The sequence below is a fragment of the Schistocerca gregaria genome, chromosome 2, assembly GCF_023897955.1.
Source record: "Schistocerca gregaria isolate iqSchGreg1 chromosome 2, iqSchGreg1.2, whole genome shotgun sequence".
NCBI lineage: Eukaryota > Metazoa > Arthropoda > Insecta > Orthoptera > Acrididae > Schistocerca > Schistocerca gregaria.
Window position 1 is genome coordinate 172,708,805 of NC_064921.1, and position 22,348 is coordinate 172,731,152.

A 22,348-nucleotide genomic window follows, 5' to 3' on the forward strand; every position below is an offset into this window, starting at 1 on the left:
GTCAGCCTGTTGTTAGATTGTCCTAGATCAACTATCTACATCTACATACATACTCTGCAAGCTATCGTACATTGCATAGTGGAAGGTATCTTTTACCATTACTAGTCATTTCCTTTCTTGTCCCACTCACAGATAGAGAGAGGGAAAAATGACTGTTTATATGCCTCCATGTAAGCTCTAATTTCTCAGATCGTGTCTTTGTGTTTCTGAGCAAAATGTATACTGCCTCCAGTAGGATTGTTCTGCAGTCAGCTTCAGATGCCAGTTCTCATAATTTTCTCAATAGTGTTCCTCGACAAGGACGTTGCCTTTGCTTCAGGGATTCTCATTTAAGTTCCTGAAGCATCTCTGTAACACTTGTCTGTTGTTCAAACCTACCGGTAACAAATCTCGCAGCCCACCATCTTCCTTTCATCTGACCTAGTATGGATACTAAACACTCAAGCAGTACTCAAGAACAGGTCACTTCAGCATCCTATATTTGGTCTCCTTTACAGATGAACCAAACTTTCCTCATATTCTCCAAATAAACCATAGTCAACCCTTTGACTTCTAAATCACAATCATCACATTCTCGTTCCATTTCATATTGCTTTGGAACGTAGTTGGGGGTATTGAACCGGATGATATTTTTGAAATGTTGTTTAATTTTAGTGACTATTTTTTTTCTTTATTTCACAGATTACAGAGCTTTGTTTGAGTTATATCACCTATGATCCTAATTACAATTATGATGATGAAGCTGAGGATGGAGAAGACAGCATAGTAATGGAAACAGAGGAAGATGCAGAAGATGAAGAAAATGATGAATATTCTGATGATGATGACATGAGTTGGAAGGTACGACGCTCTGCTGCAAAGTGTTTGGAAGCCGTCATTGCTACAAGGCATGAACTGTTGCCAGACTTCTATAAAACTGTATCACCAGCACTTATTAACAGATTTAAAGGTATAGTTTTATTTTGTATTGTTATTGTATGACTGCATGATGCATGATCATTCAAATAGAAAAGGAAAGGCAGAAGTAATTACATGACACATAACAGATCTGAGAAAATAATAGGGGGAGAAATTCATGCATGCAGCAACGTTTGGTTAAGGATACACAAAAGCTACCACCAGTATGGTTCATTATAATTAGGTTACTGCCAGTAAAAGTTTAGGTGTAGTTCATCTAATATGTGCCAACACTTCCGCAATTTTTTATTTATCTTACTCTGAAACTTTGCGAATCCTCAGTAATGTTGGCACGTTAATAATAATGCCTGGCAAAGAATCCTTACTTAATGAAAAGCAGATTCATTGGTTAAGTAATTTTGTAAAACAAATAAATGAGAAGCGAAACATGTACACAATTAGTTGATAATGTAACTTGTCAAGTTAAATGCGCATGTCATTGCATCCTTTCAAAGATTAGATTCAAGAACATTTGTTTGTAATGTAGAAAGATCAGTGGAATGAAAACTTACTTTTGCGTTAGTAAATGTTAGTACATTCTAGATCGTTTTTCATCCAGCTCTTGTTATTACATAGGAATCTTTAATTAGGAAACATTGTGAGTGACTATTATGACATTCTGTGTTCTCGTAATTTGCCAGAAGGAAATTTTCTTGTGAGAAATTGTGTCAAAGTGTTAGGTGGTGTGCAGAAAGTGTCCACTTGGGTCAGTAACTAGAAGCAGCAGATATTAAATGTAAGTAATGTCAGTCTGTTTGCGTATGTGTGACTGTGGACTTTAGTATATTTTAATACAGCGCTGTTTATCAGTTCACATTGACCTCTTTTTGTAAAATAGGTATGATCGCTTGAGATATAAAAGTAAAACGAGAGGAATCTTGTTCGTTCATAATAAGACAAATTGTTAGAATATGTTAATTCTTTTGGGTCATATGTCAAATGGCTTATGGGAACCCAGGTCTAACACCTTCAGTTTTCTTGAAATTTGTGTAAAATGCGGTTTACACTAGAATGGCAGAAGGAGTCAGAATGACCTGTCACACTTTTTCCTTCAATCTCTCATCCAGTTTCTTATTTTGTTTTTGAAGTCACATGACTTTTCCTAAATTTTAGTCTTCTTATGACGATGTATTGATATTTTAAAAAATATTTGTTTTCAGAGAAATTTTGTATTGTATGACTAGAACCAGTTTGACACTGCTGTAATTTCCCTTCTGAATGTATGTAAATAATCCTACAATTGAGTGGCAACAATCAGCAGTCAGCTTTTCTGCTCATTGTTGCATCTTCCAATCTGCCACATTTTGTATCATACATTTAAGTAATATTCTTTGTCCATGAAAGATGTTTTCAAACATGTATCTTCAGTGTGGACTTTCTGATGAAGAAACGTTACATCTCTTAGAGAATTCTGACATTGTATTGGAAATTGACTTCACTGATAAAGATGGAGATTTTGTACCAGAAATAAGTGAAGATTGTCAATGTGAACAAGGGATTGGTGGAGTAGTCAGAAGCTGATTTACATCAATCCTCATCTCATCCATCACAGCAGGCTCAGTTGAACAACTCTGCAAAGATGATCGCTAGGATGGCACCGGGCAGAGGATTCGAGGATTCCCAGTTCTTCATCTTCTCATGGGAGGTTGGCCATGAACCTTCTGAAGGAGAGTAGTAGTCTCACTACATAAGCTTGCTATTGAATAGACAACTCTGCCATCAATGCTTTTTGTCTTTTGACAAAGCAGTGCTAAATTTTGTAAAAAAATATACAGATCCAAATGCGCAAAAAGTGCTGCAAATGATGATTAGAATATGTAACTTGAAATAGAAAAGTCTGATAGCTGCCTTATATGCTCAGGAAGTCATTTGTGTATACTGTAATGACCTACCCTATTCTGAACCACAACATGTCAGGATGAGAAAGAGAAATAGTGAGGGAGGGGGCAGATTCACTCTGGAGTGTACAGTTACAGTTGTAGCATTGGCAGATGATTATTCATGCAGCCTTCTACAGCACTTCAGTGCCTCTCAGGGCTGCAGTGTGTGTGTGTGTGTGTGTGTGTGTGTGTGTGTGTGTGTGTGTGTGTGTGTGTGTGTGCGCATATTGTCTCCTCCCTTCTTTTGGAATGAGTAGCTTATGACAAGTAGAAAACACCACCAAAGAACTGACAGTAACCCTACATCAGTAGCAGAAAAATGCATGTGCCAATGACATGAAAACTCAAAATCTATCCGAACACAACAGAATGTAAAATATATCGATAAACCCAAGTAACAAGAGTAAATCTAACATCACTAAAATGTTGCAAAAAGTTGAACAACATAACTAATTGTGTGATCTACGAGCTGTCTAACTACAAGAGGTTCCTTCTTTCTGCCTGTTGAAGATAATTGTGGTACCACATGCATCATATCTTTAAACGATTTTACCTGGCTGACTGACAGTAGACATTTTGGAAGGAAATTATACCTTTACTTTAATCGGTGATGTCATCTGTCAACCTGATGGGGTTCTTGGCATTTGTTCAACAACTTCTTGGTTTTTTTCCTTAGGTATGTAGGGATTAGTGGCCAGTACCCACTGTCCTAACCATCACGGTGGTAGTTTGCCCATTTGGCTATTCATGGTGTTCCACGATTTTGTGTTCGTATTTTGTATGTTTCTCCATACTTCCCATCTTCTTCTTGCAAACTTCTTTATTTGCAGTCTGGTCCCAATTCCGGCGGAGGGGGCGAGCGGTGTGACCTTTGTCTCATAAACCACCTCAAATGATGAAATGCCTGTCCCCATATGAGTCAGTTGTACACACAAATCACAGGAATATCCCAGTCATTTCCAGCATTTATGTAGAAAGTTGGTGTCTTCAAAATGTTCCTACGAACACGCAGTGTGCTACCATTGGTTTTGTGGTGGAACAGCCTTGTTCATAACTTCTGAATACATATCACCTGGCATGGCCATTTCATAGCTTCTGAAACAATTATTACACTGATTATAACTGAGGTGTCAGGCACTCCAGACTTTGATACCCATATGTTAAATAATGCCTGTACCACTGTACTGGCCTGTAGGTCTGGAATTGCTACCATCGCTCAAAACCATGAATAATAATTGATCATAAGCACGTACCTGTTCCTTGCAGGTGTATTGTTGAAAGGTTCAGGAACGTCCAGCTCAAGCATTTGAAATGAGGTCAACACGTCTGGTACACTCTGAAAAGGGATTTTGTGATGCAAAATGTCCGCTTTTTGCACACATGGCACACTCTCTCTGACATATTGCTCCATCACACTTCCTATTCCTCCACCAAAACCATTCTGCAACACTTGTCTGTTGCTTGTTGACCTCTGTGTCCTGACAACAGTCATAAGTCTGTTGTAAACATCTCCTTTCGAAAAACTTCCAGGGCCACTACATGTGCTCAACATTTTGTGACTCTGCACAACAAATCCTCATGCACAATAAAATGTGGCTATGATTTAAAATACTGACTCCGCTTGTTGTCATTCAAATACATTCTTGCCCTGTGCGCTCAACGTGGGCACTTTATGAATTAATGTGTCCATATTTGTGTGTTTTCTACCTGGGTTACAGATGACCTCATAATCAAATTCACTAAGCTTGAGAGCCCGTAGTGTTAGATGATTAGATGGGTCGTTCAGACCAAGTAATCATTGCAATGACACATGATCAGTCACAACCTTAAATCTTCTACCATTTAAATAATGCCGGAAATACATAATACCATATGTGATTGCTAACAGTTCCTTCTCAGTCAGTGAGTTATGTTCTGTGACTCAGTGTCAGAGGTGCTGACGGTAATCTACTAAACACATTCTCCAACTGTGACACATGCTCTGGTGTATCCTTTGAATAAACTATTATGTCATCTAAATACACCATATGTGGTTTAGGCTTTAACTCTTAAAACTTTATCCAGTAATGGCTGAAAAGTAGGGGCTACCTTTTTTTTTTTTTCAAACTGGATGGCATCTGTTTGTACTGATAATGACCACATGGTGCTGTAAATGCTGTCTCTGGCCTGTCCTCAGGTCCTACTTCTAACAGGTTATAATCATGTTTGCGATCCATTCTAATAAAGTAACAACACTGACCCGATTTATCCTGGGTTTCTGTAAATATAGGGGTTGGATAAACATTTATAATAGTATTGCATTCAGAAACCTTTAATCACTGCAAAACCTATATTTCTTTATTCCATCCAATGATTTCTTAGGGGCAGTAACTACATTTGCACTCCAGAGGCTGTCACTAAGTCCTGTGATGAACTCCTCTGTTAGTGCTGTAAATATCTTGCTAGGTAGCATGATTTTCTATAAAGAAGTGTACTATCTCCTATTGGTACACGATGCTGAGTACCTGGAGTTACTGGTAGCCACCCATCTGTAAAAAACCAGTTACAAATATTCAACAATACTTCTTCCACAGCTGTGTGATCTCTGCCCTTCAAGTGATCCACCTGCTGTATTGAGAGTTCACGTATGGCTTATATCCAGACTCCACCCTGTCTGAGTCTTCTTCCTCTAACACTTCTCGGGTGGTTAAAACTATTTCTTTTGACAGACTAACTTCATCTCTGCCAAAGTTATCAACACTAACTGGGGGCATATATTCCCCACTAACATTACTCGTGAGCTGTTCTTCTGTGCACAAAACAATTTGAAACATCCAACCCTTCATGTCATGAGAGTGACTCAGTCATGTGCATAGCCTCACAAGGCAAATTGGTACGCACTGAAACCCGCAATACTTTTCCTGTCGTTGCTGGTATTTTATCCCATTCATCAACCTTTAATGAACCCGTTTGTAGTTCAGTTAACATCACCTTCATGAAAGGTGAGCCTTGCAACATGGCCTTGTTTGCAACTGTGTCACTCAACTGAAACAAAGTTCTTTCAAGCTCAACCATGCATTTGCAAAGATCGATCCTAGCACTGTATTTGTCGAAAAATCTAACCCGAGAATCACTGAATATCCTTTGCCCACATCTGGCAAAACTTCCATATGTTCCATAAACTTAGTTTTCCCGATACTAAACTACTGTTGTACCCAATGACTCCACAATGTCCGCACTATTACTTAAAACTTCATATAACCAATATTGTGATGGCTCAAGTCTCCTCCTGCTCACCAGGTCTAGACTGATACATACACATGTGGCCCCATTGCTGTTGTGGTCTTCAGTCCTGAGACTGGTTTGATGCAGCTCTCCATGCTACCCTATCCTGTGCAAGATTCTTCATCCCCAGTACTTACTGCAACCTTTCTGAATCTGCATAGTGTATTCATCTTAGGCCTCGCTCTATGATTTTTACCTTCCACACTACCCTCCAATGCTAAATTTATGATCCCTTGATGCCTCAGAACATGTCCTACTAACTGATCCCTTCTTTTTGTCAAGTTGTGCCACAAACTCCTCTTCTCCCCAATTCTATTCAATACCTCCTCATTAGTTATGTGATCTACTCATCTAATCTTCAGCATTCTTCTGTAGCACCACATTTCGAAAGCTTTTCTCTTCTTGTCCAAACTATTTATCGTCCATGTTTCACTCCATACAAATACTTTCGGAAACGACTTCCTGACACTTAAATCTATATTCGATGTTAGCAAATTTCTCTTCTTCAGAAATGCTTTCCTTGCCAATGCCAGTCTACATTTTATGTCTTCTCTACATCGACCATCATCACTTATTTTGCTCCCCAAATAGCAAAACTCCTTTACTGCTTTAAGTGTCTCATTTCCTAATCTAATTCCCTCAACATCATCCGACTTAATTTGACTACATTCCATTATCCTCGTATTGCTTTTGTTGATGTTCATCCTATACCCTCCTTTCAAGACACTATCCATTCCGTTCAACTGCTCTTCCAAGTCCTTTGCTGTCTCTGATAGAATTACAATTCATCGGCGAACCTTAAAGTTTTAATTTCTTCTCCACGGATTTTAATACCTACTCTGAATTTTTCTTTTGTTTCCTTTACTGCTTGCTCAATATACAGATTGAATAACATCGGGGAGAGACTACAACCCTGTCTCACACCCTTCCCAACCACTGCTTCCCTTTCATGCCCCTTGACTCTTTATAACTGTCATCTGGTTTCTGTACAAATTGTAAATAGCCATTCGCTCCCTGTATTTTACTCCCGACACCTTCAGAATTTGAAAGAGAGTATTCCAGTCAACATTGTCAAAAGCTTTCTCTAAGTCTACAAATGCTAGAAACATCGGTTTGCCTTTCCTTAATCTATTTTCTAAAATAAGTCGTAGGGTCAGTATTGCCTCACGTGTTCCAATATTTCTACGGAATCCAAACTGATCTTCCCTGAGGTCGGCTTCTACCAGTTTTTCCATTCGTCTGTAAAGAATTCATGTTAGTATTTTGCAGCTGTGACTTATTAAACTGATAGTTCGGTAATTTTCACATCTGTCAACACCTGCTTTCTTTGGGATTGGATTTATTATATTCTTCTTGAAGTCTGAGGGTATTTCGCCTGTCTCATAATCTTGCTCACCAGATGGTAGAGTTTTGTCAGGACTGGCTCTCCCAAGGCTGTCAGTAGTTCTAATGGAATGTTGTCTACTCCCGGGGCCTTGTTTCGACTCAGGTCTTTCAGTGCTCTGTCAAACTCTTCACGCAGTATTGTATCTCCCATTTCATCTTCATCTACATCCTCTTCCATTTCCATAATATTGTCCTCAAGTACATCGCCCCTGTATAGACCCTCTATATACTCCTTCCATCTTTCTGCTTTTCCTTCTTTGCTTGGAACTGGGTTTCCATCTGAGCTCTTGATATTCATAACAGTGGTTATCTTTTCTCCAAAGGTCTCTTTAATTTTCCTGTAGGTTGCCGAGCGTTCTAGGCGCTATAGTCTGGAGCCGCGCGACCGCTACGGTCGCAGGTTCTAATCCTGCCTCGGGCATGGATGTGTGTGATGTCCTTAGGTTAGTGAGGTTTAAGTAGTTCTAAGTTCTAGGGGACTGATGACCTTAGAAGTTAAGTCCCATAGTGCTCAGAGCCATTTGAACCATTTGAATTTTCCTGTAGGCAGTATCTATCTTACCCCTAGTGAGATAAACCTCTACATCCTTACATTTGTCCTCTAGCCATCTCTGCTTAGCCATTTTGCACTTCCTGTCGATCTCATTTTTGAGACGTTGGTATTCCTTTTTGCCTGCTTCATTTACTGCATTTATATATTTTCTCCTTTCATCAATTAAATTCAATATTTCTTCTGTTACCCAAGGATTTCTACTAGCCCTCGTCTTTTTACCTACTTGATCCTCTGCTGCCTTCACTACTTCATCCCTCAGAGCTACCCATTCTTCTTCTACTGTATTTCTTTCCCCCATTCTTGTCAATTGTTCCCTTATGCTCTTCCTGAAACTTTGTACAACCTCTGGTTTAGTGAGTTTATCCAGGTTCCATCTCCTTAAATTCCCACCTTTTTGCAGTTTCTTCAGTTTTAATCTACAGTTCATAACCAATAGATTGTGGTCAGAGTCCACATCTGCCCCGGGAAATGTCTTAAAATTTAAAATCTGGTTCCTAAATCTGTCTTTTCCATGTATACAGCCATCTTTTATGATTCTTGAACCAAGTGTTAGCTATGATTAAGTTACGCTCTGTGCAAAATTCTACCAGGCGGCTTCCTCTTTCATTTCTTCCCCCCAATCCATATTCACCTACCACATTTTCTTCTCTTTCTTTTCCTACTATCGAGTTCGTCACCCATGGCTATTTTCATCTCTTTTCACTCTCTGAATAATTTCTTTGATTTCATCACACATTTCTTCAATTTCTTCGTCATTTGCAGAGCTAGTTGGCATATAAACTTGTACTACTGTAGTAGGTGTGGGCTTCGTGTCTATCTTGGCCACAATAATGCGTTCACTATGCTGTTTGTAGTAGCTTACCCGCATTCCTATTTTCCTGTTCATTATTAAACCTACTCCTGCATTACCCCTATTTTATTCTGTATTTATAACCCTGTATTCACCTGACCAAAAGTCTTCTTCCTCCTGCCACCGAACTTCACTAATTCCCTCTATATCTAACTTAAACCTATCCATTTCCCTTTTTAAATTTTCTAACCTATGTGCCCGATTAAGAGATCTGACATTCCATGCTCCGATCTGTAGAACGCCAGTTTTCTTTTTCCTGATAATGACGTCCTCTTGAGTAGTCCCCGCCCGGAGATCCGAATGGAGGACTATTTTACCCAAGAGAACGGCATCATAATTTAACCATACAGTGAAGCTGCATGCTCTCGGGAAAAATTACGGCTGTGGTTTCCCCTTGCTACCAGCCGTTTGCAGTACCAGCACAGCAAGGCCGTTTTGGTTAGTGTTAAAAGGCCAGATCAGTCAATCATCCAGACTGTTGCCCCTGCAACTACTGAAAAGGCTGCTGCCCCTCTTCAGGAAACACAAGTTTGTCTGGCCTCTCAACAGATACCCCTCCGTTGTGGTTGCACCTACGGTACGGTCACGTTTATTGCAGATGCACGCAAGCCTCCCCACCAATGGCAAGGTCCATGGTTGGGGGGGGGCATGTCTACAAGAAAGCTGTTCTACACGACTCACTAAACCCACTAAACTGCCAAAGCATTCCTGTTTGAGTTTAAAGGCCTTTTCTACCGATGATGCTTCCCATTCTATCTATTCCGACAATCTGATGCTCCGGTGGTCCACTTCCTCACACCCTAGTTGCCTGTAAATGTTCCTGCATATGATCCTTATGTTCACAACTGTAACATTTGATCTCTGAAGCAAATACATGGTGATCTACCCACTGCTCTGTGGCTAATTCTGTGTCCTCCAATTGTGCTGCAATTCTAAGGGCTACTATTAAATCACAAGGGTTCTTAATGCAAACTCTTTGTAATATTTCTGTAGATATTCCGTGCCAGAAAATGTCTAATGCTCTATTTTCTGCTTCCTGCAGTACCTCCTTATTGGCCTCCACATTCCGGGTACATCTTGGCTTCCCTGTTAAATGCAAATAAGACTCATGAAAGCTTACTTTTTCTGACCAACTGCTCATTGGAGCCGTAGTTGTGACTTCATTAACAAGTGACACATCTTCCATTGTTTTACCAAAAAAGGGCCTGGTAATTGCAGCTACAGCTGGCTCAAAAGAAGCAGCCACCTCCAACTAGGCCATATTTGCCACCAACTCGGTCTGTGATTGAACCTGAACAGCTTCCAAAGCCTCATATCTATGGAGGAGTTTCTCAAGCTCGCTCTTGGGGTGAGAATTTTCATTTGTGAAAATGCAAATTTGCTCAGCAGGAGCAGCTTGGGTTTCTACTATTTTGCATGCTTACCTCTTACTGTACTTGAAGCCAGAAACACAAATAACTAATACATTCTGTTCTCACAAAACATACACTGAAGAGCCAAAGAAACTGGTGCACCTGCCTGATATCATGTAGCGCCTTCGCGAGCACACACAAGTGCCGGAACACAACGTGGCATGGACTCTAGTACAAGGGGGTGGAGATTTCTTCTGAGAAACAAGTTGCAAGGCATCCCTGATATGCTCAATAATGTTCATGTCTGGGGAGTTTGGTCGCCAGTGGAAGTGTTTAAACTCAAGAGTGCTCTTGGAGCCACTCTGTAGCAATTCTGTACATGTGGGGTGTTGCATTGTCCAGCTTGAATTGCCCAAATCTGTCAGAATGTGCAATGGACATGAGTGGATGCAGGTGATCAGACAGGATGCTTATGTATGTGTGACCTGACAGTTGTATCTAGACGTGTTAGAGGTCTCATCACTCTAACTGCACACACTCCACACCATTCCAGAGCCTCCACCAGTGCAAACAGTCCCCTGCTGAGATGCAGGGTCCATGGATTCATGAGGTTGACTCCATATCCGTACACGTCCATCTGCTCAATACAATCTGAAACGAAACATGTCTGACCAGGCAACAGGTTTCCAGTCGTGAACAGTCAAAGTTCGGTGTTGATGGGCCCAGGTGAGGCGTAAAGCTTTGTGTCGTGCAGTCGTCAGGATTACATTAGTGAGCCTGTGACTCACGCTGACACTTGTTGATGGCCCAGCATTGAAATCTGCAGCAGTTTGCCAAAGGGTTGCATTTCTGTCACAATCAACTATTCTCTTCAGCAGTCATTGATCCCGTTGTTGCAGGATCTTTTTCCGGCCGCAGTGATGTAGGGGATTTGATGTTTTACAAGATTCCTGATATTCATGATACACTTGTGAAATGATTGTACGGGAAAGTCCCCACTTCATCGTTACCTTAGAGATGCTTTGACCCATCGCCTGTGCGCTGACTATAACACCACATTCAAACTCATTTAAATCTCCTGCCTTTGTAGGACCAGTAACTGATCTAACAACAGCGCTAGACACTTGTTCTCTTGTGTAGGCGTTGCCGACTGCAGCGCCTTATTCTGCCTGTTTACATATCCCTTTATTTGAATACGCATGCCTGTACCAGTTTCTTTGGCGCTTAAATGTAAATTACTTTTTCCTGCATATCATCGCCCATCTACACTCTGAACAGTTGTGAGCCAAATGATCAACAGGTCTACAAGTAAAATGTGGTTGCTACAGTCTTACTGCATGGCAACTTCTGTCCTGCAAGATTGCAAAAATTACACCTTACTGGTACTATTACCCTTAACAAGGGTCCATGTGTTCACATGGCTTTGCAAATGTAGCCTTAAACCTAATCTGTCCAGCACTCACAAAATCTAATAACTAAAAGCAGATAGTGAATCAAACATTGGGACTCACCTCAGCCCATTGTGTTGAGCCCTGTTCTGCTGAACTGGAGGGATGCCAAGTACTATTGGTATGTTATTAACTTATTGCCCAATCTTACTACTCAACACCAAACCATAGCATTTGGGTGTCAAAAGTTACCCAACAATGACTCCTCTCACCAAACCATACATTTGGATATTGGATGAACACTTCTTGACACAACCCATCATGTTGGGACCACTTACTGACACCCAACTGCAACAAACCGACCTATCCTGGGCCACTACGCATTAGGATGGGCAACAGAAATGGTGACAGAGAGGTCAGACTCATACTGAAGAGTGTAGTTAAATGGGTGTAGCATTGACAGATGTTTATTTAAGTGGCGTTATACAGGGGTCCAGAACATCTCAGGGCCACACTGTGTGCATGCAAATCCAACCAATGTTGGAATACACTGATGCCTGTATCGTGCTGGTGACTGCATTGTCTTTGTCACGGATGGCAGCTGCTGCAGTGTCATGTGGGTCACCTGCAGTTGTAGACAAGTGCACCCCACCCAGGCCCTTCAAACTTAAGGCTAGTCACTCCACCATGTGCTCATCCATTAGTCGTGTGCTTTGGTGCGATAGGTGACACTAGGTATTCTGATGCCAAGAAGCAGTGCCCCAGGCAACCCCCAAGGGTTAGACCAAGACGGTGGCCTGTGACATCTAGATGACAAGGAGACAGTGAGGACGTGTCACTCCCAACTGGTTCATATGCAGCTTGCAGTCCATCCACCCAAGTGCCTCCAAGGGCTGGCTGAAAACTAGCTCCCCTCATTGGTGAGGTCAAGCCACAGGTATGGGGTGCCTCATGCTAGAACTCCATGAGTTAATCCACAGACAGGTTATCAGTTGACCTGAGTCACCCAGTGATAGCCATGGTTTCTCTGAAACTCAAACACCCATCATTCTCTCCAGTTCAGCACACGGACAGAATGGCAACATGATTGAATTCTGTGAGCCCCTAAGCTCAATTATTTATACCCTTAAAACTACACTTCTGACATAGTCTTACTAGGAAGAGAAGGGTAGGTTACACTTGTCCTGTAAGCTTTTCCAAACACTCTCCATCCCTAGCATGGGTTGCTAGGCTAAATTTGCATTGTACGAGTTTCTTGGCAGCACGAAGGTGTTGCGAATTATAAAATGTTATTTCACTCATGGTCACACTGTATTGTGACATTCACAGTTCTGCTCGCCTCGACCATGACTGTTGTAGCAACCCCATCTGGCCGGGATGTTGTAATGTAATGTCAACAATGCTGCCCTTTGGCTTACTTGATTAGCACATTGCCCAGGCCGATCTCTACTTTCTGGCCGTAGCTGGAATTAACCTTTCAAAATTCACAATTCTCTCTCAGAACCTGCAGTATAAGAAGGAGGAAGCAAGAAAATGAAACTGTAACATTCTACAAAGAAATGTCCGCAGTTCGTGGTCGTGCGGTAGCGTTCTCGCGTCCCACGCCCTGGTTCCCTGCGGGGTCAGGGATTTTCCCTGCCTTGTGATGACTAGGTTTAAATAGTTCTAAGTTCTAGGGGACTGATGACCATAGATGTTAAGTCCCATAGTGCTCAGAGCCATTTGAACCATTTTTCTACAAAGAAAAAAAGAGGGGGGTGAACATGATTGATCAAATGACACAAAAAAACATTACAAGGGTGTAGGTGTACGTGATGGCCAATGCATGTCTTGTGCAACATGTTTGATATGGTGGCAATAAATAGGTCCTCTACACGAGAGTGATAACCGAGCAAATGGAAAGGAGGAAGTTCGTATGTCAGCTGTCAAATGAACTCGACAGAATGGAATGAACGAAAGGAGAGGATAAGCTCCAAAGTCATCTATAAAGCTGAAGCTATGCCAAATCATTCTCTACAAAGGGAAGAATACCAGTGAAATTCACGTAAAGTGCCACAAAGCTGCATTTGGAAAATTTGTGTGTAAAACAAAAATCACCAGTGCTAGAAATGTCTAGCAGATTTTAATGACTTTATAGAACACATTTGAGTACAATATGGAACATATACAATAAATACGTCTAGAAGGTACTAAAAATACTTTATAAATGAAAGTCTACAGTTAAGGAAACTAGTAAGCATGAGCAACAGTAAATCAGTAACATATTTTGTTGTTGAAATGAATAAGTAACATGTTAAATTATTATTATTATTTGTTCCTTTCTCACACGTTATGCCTGGTTAAAAATGAAAAGTGACGCGGACCTTGATCAAGCGTGACTTCCTTTTAACTGTACGGTACATGTTACATTGCATTTAGGAACTTATGGGTAATTGAACATGTATCAATAAGTACAGATTTCTGTAATTGTATATATAAGTTTGGATGTAGCTGTATTGCGTTGATGTACTGGCGGATATTGTGTGGTATGACTCTTGTAGTTGATAGTATAATTGGTATTGTTGTGGTTGGCAGGAGAGCCAACCGTATGGTTAAAGGAGGCCGATATGCACGTGTTTTAGCTCACGCAGGCTGGCGTGAGGTCTGGAACATGACAAGGGAATTAGGATTGAGAAAAACGGACGTAGCTGGTGGAATACTTAACTTTAATCCATTAATGACGAACGTCGCTCTTGACGGTACATGATTAACAACATCAATAGAAACTGATCATGGCGCCTTGCTAGGTCGTAGCAAATAACGCAGCGGAAGGCTATGCTAACTATCGTCTCGGCAAATGAGAGCGTAATTTGTCAGTGAACCATCGCTAGCAAAGTCGGCTGTACAACTGGGGCGAATGCTAGGAAGTTTTTCCAGACCTGCCGTGTGGCAGCGCTCGGTCTGCAGTCATTGATAGTGGCGACATGCGGGTCCGACGTATACTACTGGACCGCGGCAGATTTAAAGGCTACCACCTAGCAAGTGTGGTGTCTGGCAGTGACACGACATTCCTCCCCCGCAAATCGGCGTACGGTTGTGGAATAAGGCTTCCGCCCGCCGTGGGGAGGACCCCATGTTGACGTATGCGACGAGGTGGGGAGCCTAACAACAGGCGAGGCTGTGCCACCCGCACCCTGCCATTCAGACCGTGGGGAGCTAGGAAACGCTTGAAAACCTGCTCCAGGGTGCACCCCAACATGCGGTGTATGTGCCCGTAGAGAGGCAATAGGGGCCAAAGGGTCGACCTCCATCGGGCCGGGGCACTCGACGGGCGAAGACGGCATATGGTCCGGAGCAGGCAAGAGTTCCATGTCGGAGGACAACTGGTCACGGGAAGCAATCGGCGGCGTGGGACGCAGGGAGGATCCCGGCGGTTTCAGCGACGAGTCCACTGCAGGCGCCGCCGGTGGGAGAACAGGCGGCGGCGGCAGCGGCGGTGGCACGCCGCCATGGGGAAAAATGGAAGGCAGCGTTGGTAACACCTGGGGCTGAGGCGAGCCAGTAGATGGGTCCCCCAGGGCGCTGACCGGACGGCACCGTCGCTGAAAGCAGACGGCGAACGGCAGATCCCGTGCGACGACAGAGGCGCAGCTGATTGAGATGCCGACGCACCTCACCAGAGGCCCCCAAAACCAGATACATAGTGCTGCCGAGGCAGCGAAGAATGCGCCCTTCGAGCCAACGCCGTGAACCTCGATAGTGGCGATAGTAGACGTCGCCTGGAGCAAAAGCAGGTGTCTGCTGCTGCACAGGAAGCTGATGCGGCTGATGTAGCAAAGACATCAAGGTTCGATGACGACCGTGGAGCAACTCAGCCGGCGAGCGACAATCTCGGGGCTGAGAGCGATACGAGGACAAAAGGAGCAATAACGCGTCCTCCCGAGAATGGGACTCTTTTAACTTCAACATCTGTGACTTGAAAGTCCTGACCAATCGTTCAGCGGCACCGTTTGTGGCGAAAACGGCACGAACGTCAGATGTTGAATACCATTGGCCTTGCAGAATGACTGAAATTCTGCAGACATGAATTGTGGGCCATTGTCGGAAACAATAGTCTGTAAGACCTTCATTGCAAAAGATAGCGGATAATGCTTGGATGGTGGCAGATGACGTTGTGGAAGACATCCGGACAACAAAAGGAAAATTACTGACTGAATCTACCACAACCAACCATCGAGCATTCCAGAATGGACCAGCAAAATCGACGTGTAAGCATTGCGAAGGGGAAGTGGCTTTTGGCCATGCAAAGAATTTCCGCGGTGGTGCTGATTGTTGTTCGGCACACACCATGCAAGAACAACACATATTCGTAATCGCGGCATTGATTCCGAACCAAGTACAGCACTGACGAGCAAGTTGTTTCGTTCGCACTATACCCCAGTGTCCTTGGTGGAGAAGCTGTCAGACAGAGGACTGTAACGAACGTGGTACCACGACCCTGGACTGATCATTATCAGAACGCAACAGCAAAACACCACGTCGTTCAAAAAGTCTCTCCTTGTGAGCAAAAAAATCGGCGAAGCAACGGGTCCCTGATACGTGACTTTGGCAAGGGCCATTGCGTAGCAACAAAACGCAGAACGGGAGCAAGGACGGGGTCGGCAGCTGTGGCTGTAGCTACACGACGAAAATTAGTCGGAAACGATTCGACCACGTCATCGGTTTCCACATCAATGAACATGCAAGCAAGTTCGGAGGAATCGAATGCCCTATCCTCAGCAACAGGTAAGCGGGACAACGCATCGGCGTTTCCATTCTTAGCAGTGGACCGATACAAGATACCGTAGCGGTACTGCGAGAGGAAAATAGACCAGCGAATGAATTTCTGTGCTGTACGTGGTGGTACAGGCTTGGTCGGATGAAAAAGCGATGTCAAAGGTTTGTGGTCTGTGATTATGGTATAGTGACGACCATACAAGAAATCATGAAACTTTGTAACACCAAATACGAGCGCCAATGCTTCTTTCTCGATCTGTGGATAATTTCTTTGCGCAAACGAGAGCAATTTGGATGCAAAGGCAATAGGGCGATCGTGCGATCCATCTTTGTGCGCAAGTACAGCACCGATCCCGAAATCCGATGCATCTACCATCAACAAGAGGGGCTTCTGGGGATCGAATGGTGTAAGGCAAGTATTGGAAAGCAACGCCGATTTCAACTGGCGAAAAGCGCATTTGCATTACGTCGTCCAGACGAACGGAACACCTTTACGGCGTAAGCGATGAAGCGGAGCTGAAATGGAAGAGGCATGCGGCACATATTTATTGTAATACATAACTATTCCCGGCACACTCTGTAGCTGCTTCGAATTCTGCGGCGAAGGCAAGTCTTGTATGGCACGAAGGTGCATTGGACTGGGATGTATGCCTTGGGCATTGATTACATGTCCCAGGTATGGTAAGTCCCGAGCAAAAAACACACATGTCCTTCCGCAAGCGAAGACCATTTTGTCACAAGACCTGAAATAATGTTCTGAGATTGGCCAAATGTTCTTCCGTCTTTCCGGAGATCACAATATCGTCCAGATAATTTGCTGCAGTAGGGACCGGCACACAAACAGTTTGTAGATATTGCTGAAACAATGCAGGGGCGGATGCACACCCGAATGGCAGTCGTTTGAATTGATACAACCCAAGATGCGTGTTAACCACCAAAATGTGCTGGGATTCATCGTCCACCGGTATTTGCAAGTACGCATCTGCTAGGTCCAACTTCGAAAAATATTTACCCGGGCACATTTTGTCAAAAAGATCTTCCGGGCGGGGTAAAGGAAAAGTTGCAAACACTAGTTGCGGATTCACTGTTCCCTAGAAGTCCACACAGTCTCAATTTTCCGGAAGGTTTTGGCAAAATTACTAAGGGTGATGCCCAGAGAAGCCTGCACACGTTCAATTACACCTTGCGATTCCAAATCGTGTAATGTTTTTGCGACCTCATCACGCAATGCTTGGGGAACATTGCGCGCTCTGAAAAATTTCGGTTGCCCATTTACTTTCAGTTCCAAATGTGCTTTATAGTTCTTAGCGCAACCGAGGCCCGGTGCAGAAATGTCTGCAAATTCTTCACCCAGACGAGAAACACTGTCTGAAGGCACAGTCTGGTTCACTGATAGGACCTGATTTACTATACACAAGTTAAGAGAAGTTCACTGCAGAAGAAGAACAAAGGACGTAAAATGACACAAGTTTTGTTTGTCCTTTGTATGTTGTAAGAAGGCTGCACTGTCCTAACACAGGGATGTTTTGACTGGAATAGCTATTTAACGTAACATTTGCGGCACGCAACGGAGGTGTGCCCAGCAGTTTGTAAGTGTCTCGGTTGATCAGTGAAACTGCAGCATTGGTATCGAAGTGGAATGGTATCACTTTGCCGTTAATGTCCAAGTCTACAAAAAGTTTATTGTCCTGCTGACGACAAGAGCGACTGTCTCGTGCAACGTGAACTAACACTGGTACATAATCACTTGCGACTTGACGGGAGTTCCTGCGATGTCGATGCACACTATTTTTGAGACGAACACAGTCACTATGAGAGAGAGTGGCACTGGGTGGAGTGGAATGAACTACATGAATTTTCATGGGCGAAGGTTCGCGAGCCTGAGTATCCTTGGTTCGATTCAGATTCCAGCGTGAAGCAAAGGGCCTGGAATGGTTTTGAGCTTCCGATCTTAGCTTTTTCTGGCAAACACTCTGAACATGTCCTTTTTTATTACAATAAAAGCAAAGAGCCTGGCGTGATGGGCAATTCTCACGCGAATGTTTAGTAGCACACAGAGGGCATGATTTGATCACTGCATTAGCTTGTCTGCGCGGCACATGCAGCTGAGACCTTGGCGGCAGCGACGTGGCCGGGCACGAGGGCTGTTTACTGGTCTGTGCAGCTCGCTCGGCGGGCCAGTTAACCTGACACATTGCTGGCGAAGTTTCAAATGATTCCTGAGCAAAGGCAAGTGTGTCCTGCTGATCCAATATGTCCATCACTTGTTGAAGGGAGGGATTTGCTAGTTTCAAAATCTGTTCCCTTATGCGAACATCAGAAACGTTCTGTGCAATTGCATCACGTACCATAGTATCTGAATAAGGGAGTCCACATTGACACTCAAAAGCACAATCCCTAGTAAGGCCTTGCAATGTTGCAACCCACTCCCGATTAGTCTGACCTGCCGTACGTTTTGTACGAAAGAAGGTATACCGTTTGGCAACTACATTGACTGATTCTTTGAAATATGCATCTAATGCAGACAAAATTTCTTCGTAGGACAAAGTTGCTACGTCGCGTCGGGGAAATAATTTGACTATCACACGGAACGTAGTCAACCCGACGGATGACAACAGAAATGGCTGCTGCTCGATACTTTGAATTCTGTAGGTGGCAAGGTGGAATCCAAATTGGCGTGACCACTCCGTCCAGCTTTCCAGTGCAGCATCAAAAGGTCGAAAAGTTGGTGCAACAGCGTGTTGTGGCTGCATTAGCGGTGAAGCGGCTGCTGCCAGAGGTGAAGCGGCTGCTGCCGCATCGTCTTGCATCGCACGTTGACCCTGGACGACCTGTCCAAGGGCATCCAGTAAGGCCTGCGTCTGCTGATTTTGTAAGCGATAAAATTCGGACAGACATCTGGAGATTGTGGAGAAGCCATTACACAAGTAAATCAGGGCAATATCGATACGAACGCGGTTTTGCCTCGACGCTAATGTTGTGGTTGGCAGGAGAGGCAACCGTATGGTTAAAGGAGGCCGATATGCACGCGTTTTAGCTCAAACAGGCTGGCATGAGGTATGGAACATGACAAGGGAATTAGAATTGAGAAAAACGGACGTAGCTGCTGGAATACTTAACTTTAATCCATTAATGACGAACGTTGCTCTTGACGGTACATGATTTACAACGTCAATAGAAACTGATCATGGCGCCTTGCTAGGTCGTAGCAAATAATGTAGCTGAAGGCTATGCTAACTATCGTCTCGGCAAATGAGAGCGTAATTTGTCAGTGAACTATCGCCAGCAAAGTCGGCTGTACAACTGGGGTGAGTGCTAGGAAGTCTTTCTAGACCTGCCATGTGGCGGCGCTCAGTCTGCAATCATTGATAGTGGCGACACACAGGTCCGATGTATACTACCGGACCGCGGCCGATTTAAAGGCTACGACCTAGCAAGTGTGGTGTCTGGCTGTGACACCACAGGTATAATGTCAACTTTATCCTGATGCCACCTGCCCTTGACTTCCTCAGCCAGTTGGATGTATTTTTCAATTTTTTCTCCTGTTTTCTTCTGTGTATTTGTTGTATTGGGTATGGATATTTTGATTAATGTGTTAATTTCTTCTTTTTATTGGTGAGTATGATGTCAGGTTTGTTATGTGGTGGTGTTTTATCTGTTATAATGGTTCTGTTCCAGTACAATTTGTATTCATCATTCTCCAATACATTTTGTGGTGCATACTTGTATGTGGGAACGTGTTGTTTTATTAGTTTATGTTGTATGGCAAGCTGTTGATGTATTATTTTTGCTACATTGTCATGTCTTCTGGGGTATTCTGTATTTGCTAGTATTGTACATCCACTTGTGATGTGATCTACTGTTTCTATTTGTTGTTTGCAAAGTCTGCATTTATCTGTTGTGGTATTGGGATCTTCAATGATACGCTTGCTGTAATATCTGGTGATCCTGTATTACAATCATGAATCCTTCAGTCTCACTGTATATATTTGCCATTTCTTAGCCACGTGTTCGATGCGTCTTGATGGATATGTTGCTGTGTTAGATGATACAGGTGCTTGCCATGTAGTGTTTTCTTTTTCCAAATTTCTTTCTTCGTATCTGTTGATGTTATGTGATCTAAAGGGTTGTAGAAGTGGTTATGAAATTGCAGTGGTGTAGCCGATGTTTTTATATGAGTAATTGCTTTGTGTATTTTGCTAGTTTCTGCTTGTTCTGTAAAGAATTTTCTTAAATTGTCTACCTGTCCACAATGTAGGTTTTTTGTGTTGATAAATCCCCTTCCTCCTTCCTTTCTGCTTAATGTGAATCTTTCTGTTGCTGAATGTATGTGATGTATTCTATATTTGTGGCATTGTGATCGTGTAAGTGTATTGAGTGCTTCTAGGTCTGTGTTTCTCCATTTCACTACTCCAAATGAGTAGGTCAAGATTGGTATAGCACAAGTACTTATAGCTTTTGTCTTGTTTCTTGCTGTCAATTCTTGTTTTCAGTATTTTTGTTAGTCTTTGTCTATATTTTTCCTTTAGCTCTTCTTTAATATTTGTGTTATCTATTCCTATTTTTTGTCTGTATCCTAGATATTTATAGGCATCTGTTTTTTCCATCGCTTCTATGCAGTCGCTGTGGTTATCCAATTTGTAATCTTCTTGTTTATTGTGTTTTCCCTTGACTGTGCTATTTTTCTTACATTTGTCTGTTCCAAAAGCCATATTTATATAATTGCTGAATACTTCTGTTATCTTTAGTAATTGTTTGAGTTGTTGATTTGTTGCTGCCAGTAGTTTTAGATCATCCATATATAGCAAATGTGTGATTTTGTGTTGGTATGTTCCAGTAATATTGTATCCATAATTTGTATTATTTAGCATGTTGGAGAGTGGGTTCAGAGTAAGGCAGAACCAGAAGGGACTTAATGAGTGTCCTTGGTATATTCCAAGCTTAATCTGTATTGGCTGTGATGTGATATTATTTGAATTTGTTTGGATATTAAGTGTGGTTTTCCAATTTTTCATTACTATGTTTAGGAACTGTATCAATTTAGGATCTACTTTGTATATTTCCAATATTTGTAGTAACCATGAGTGGGGTACAGTATCAAAAGCTTTTTGGTAATCAATGTAGGTGTATTGTAGTGATCTTTGTTTAGTTTTAGCTTGATATGTCACCTCTGCATCTATTATCAGTTGCTCTTTACATCCTCGTGCTCCTTTGCAACAGCCTTTTTGTTCATCATTTATAATTTTGTTCTGTGTTGTATGTGTAGTTAAATTCTGTGCAATGACTGAAGTTAATATTTTGTATATTGTTGGTAGGCATGTTATGGGGCTATATTTTGCTGGGTTTGCTGTGTCTGCTTGATCTTTATATTTCAGATAAGTTATTCCATGTGTACGTGTATCAGGGAATGTGTGTGGGTCTGCAATGTAACTGTTAAATAATGTAGTTAGATGTGAATGTGTTGAGGTGAACTTCTTTAGCCAGAAATTGGCTATTTTATCTCTTCCAGGGGCTTTCCAATTGTGAGTAGAATTAATTGCTTGGGTTACTTCATGTTGCACAATTATCACTTCAGGCATTTGTTGTATCATCTTGTATGTGTCTGTTTCTGCTTGTATCCACCGTGCATCCCTGTTATGCTGTACCGGGTTTGACCATATGTTGCTCCAGAAGTGTTCCATGTCTGTTATGTTTGGTGGATTGTCTATTTTAATGTGTGTGTAATCTATTGTCGGGTAAAATTTCTTTTGGTTTGTGTTGAATGTTTGGTTTTGTTTCCTTCTATTTTCACTTTTTTTTTTGTATCTTCTAAGTCTTTCGGCCAATGCTTGTAATTCCTGCTGCTTTTCATCTAATTGCTCTATCGCTTCTTGTTCTGAGATTTTACCCAACCTTTTTCGTCTGATATTTCATTTCTTATAAATTGTGTTAGCTGTCCGATGTCTTTTCTCTGTTTTTGTATT

The 22,348-nt window shown here is 42.5% G+C and overlaps 1 protein-coding gene across 1 annotated transcript in view; it reads left to right on the forward strand.

The window, feature by feature from the left end:
• The window catches only part of LOC126336618 (cullin-associated NEDD8-dissociated protein 1), a 144,206-nt gene that overhangs the window by 34,760 nt on the left and 87,098 nt on the right, over positions 1 to 22,348 (forward strand). The window contains exon 7 of the mRNA XM_050000493.1: positions 682 to 949. Coding sequence (XP_049856450.1) covers positions 682 to 949 — 268 coding nt within the window. The remainder of the gene's footprint in view (positions 1 to 681; positions 950 to 22,348) is intronic.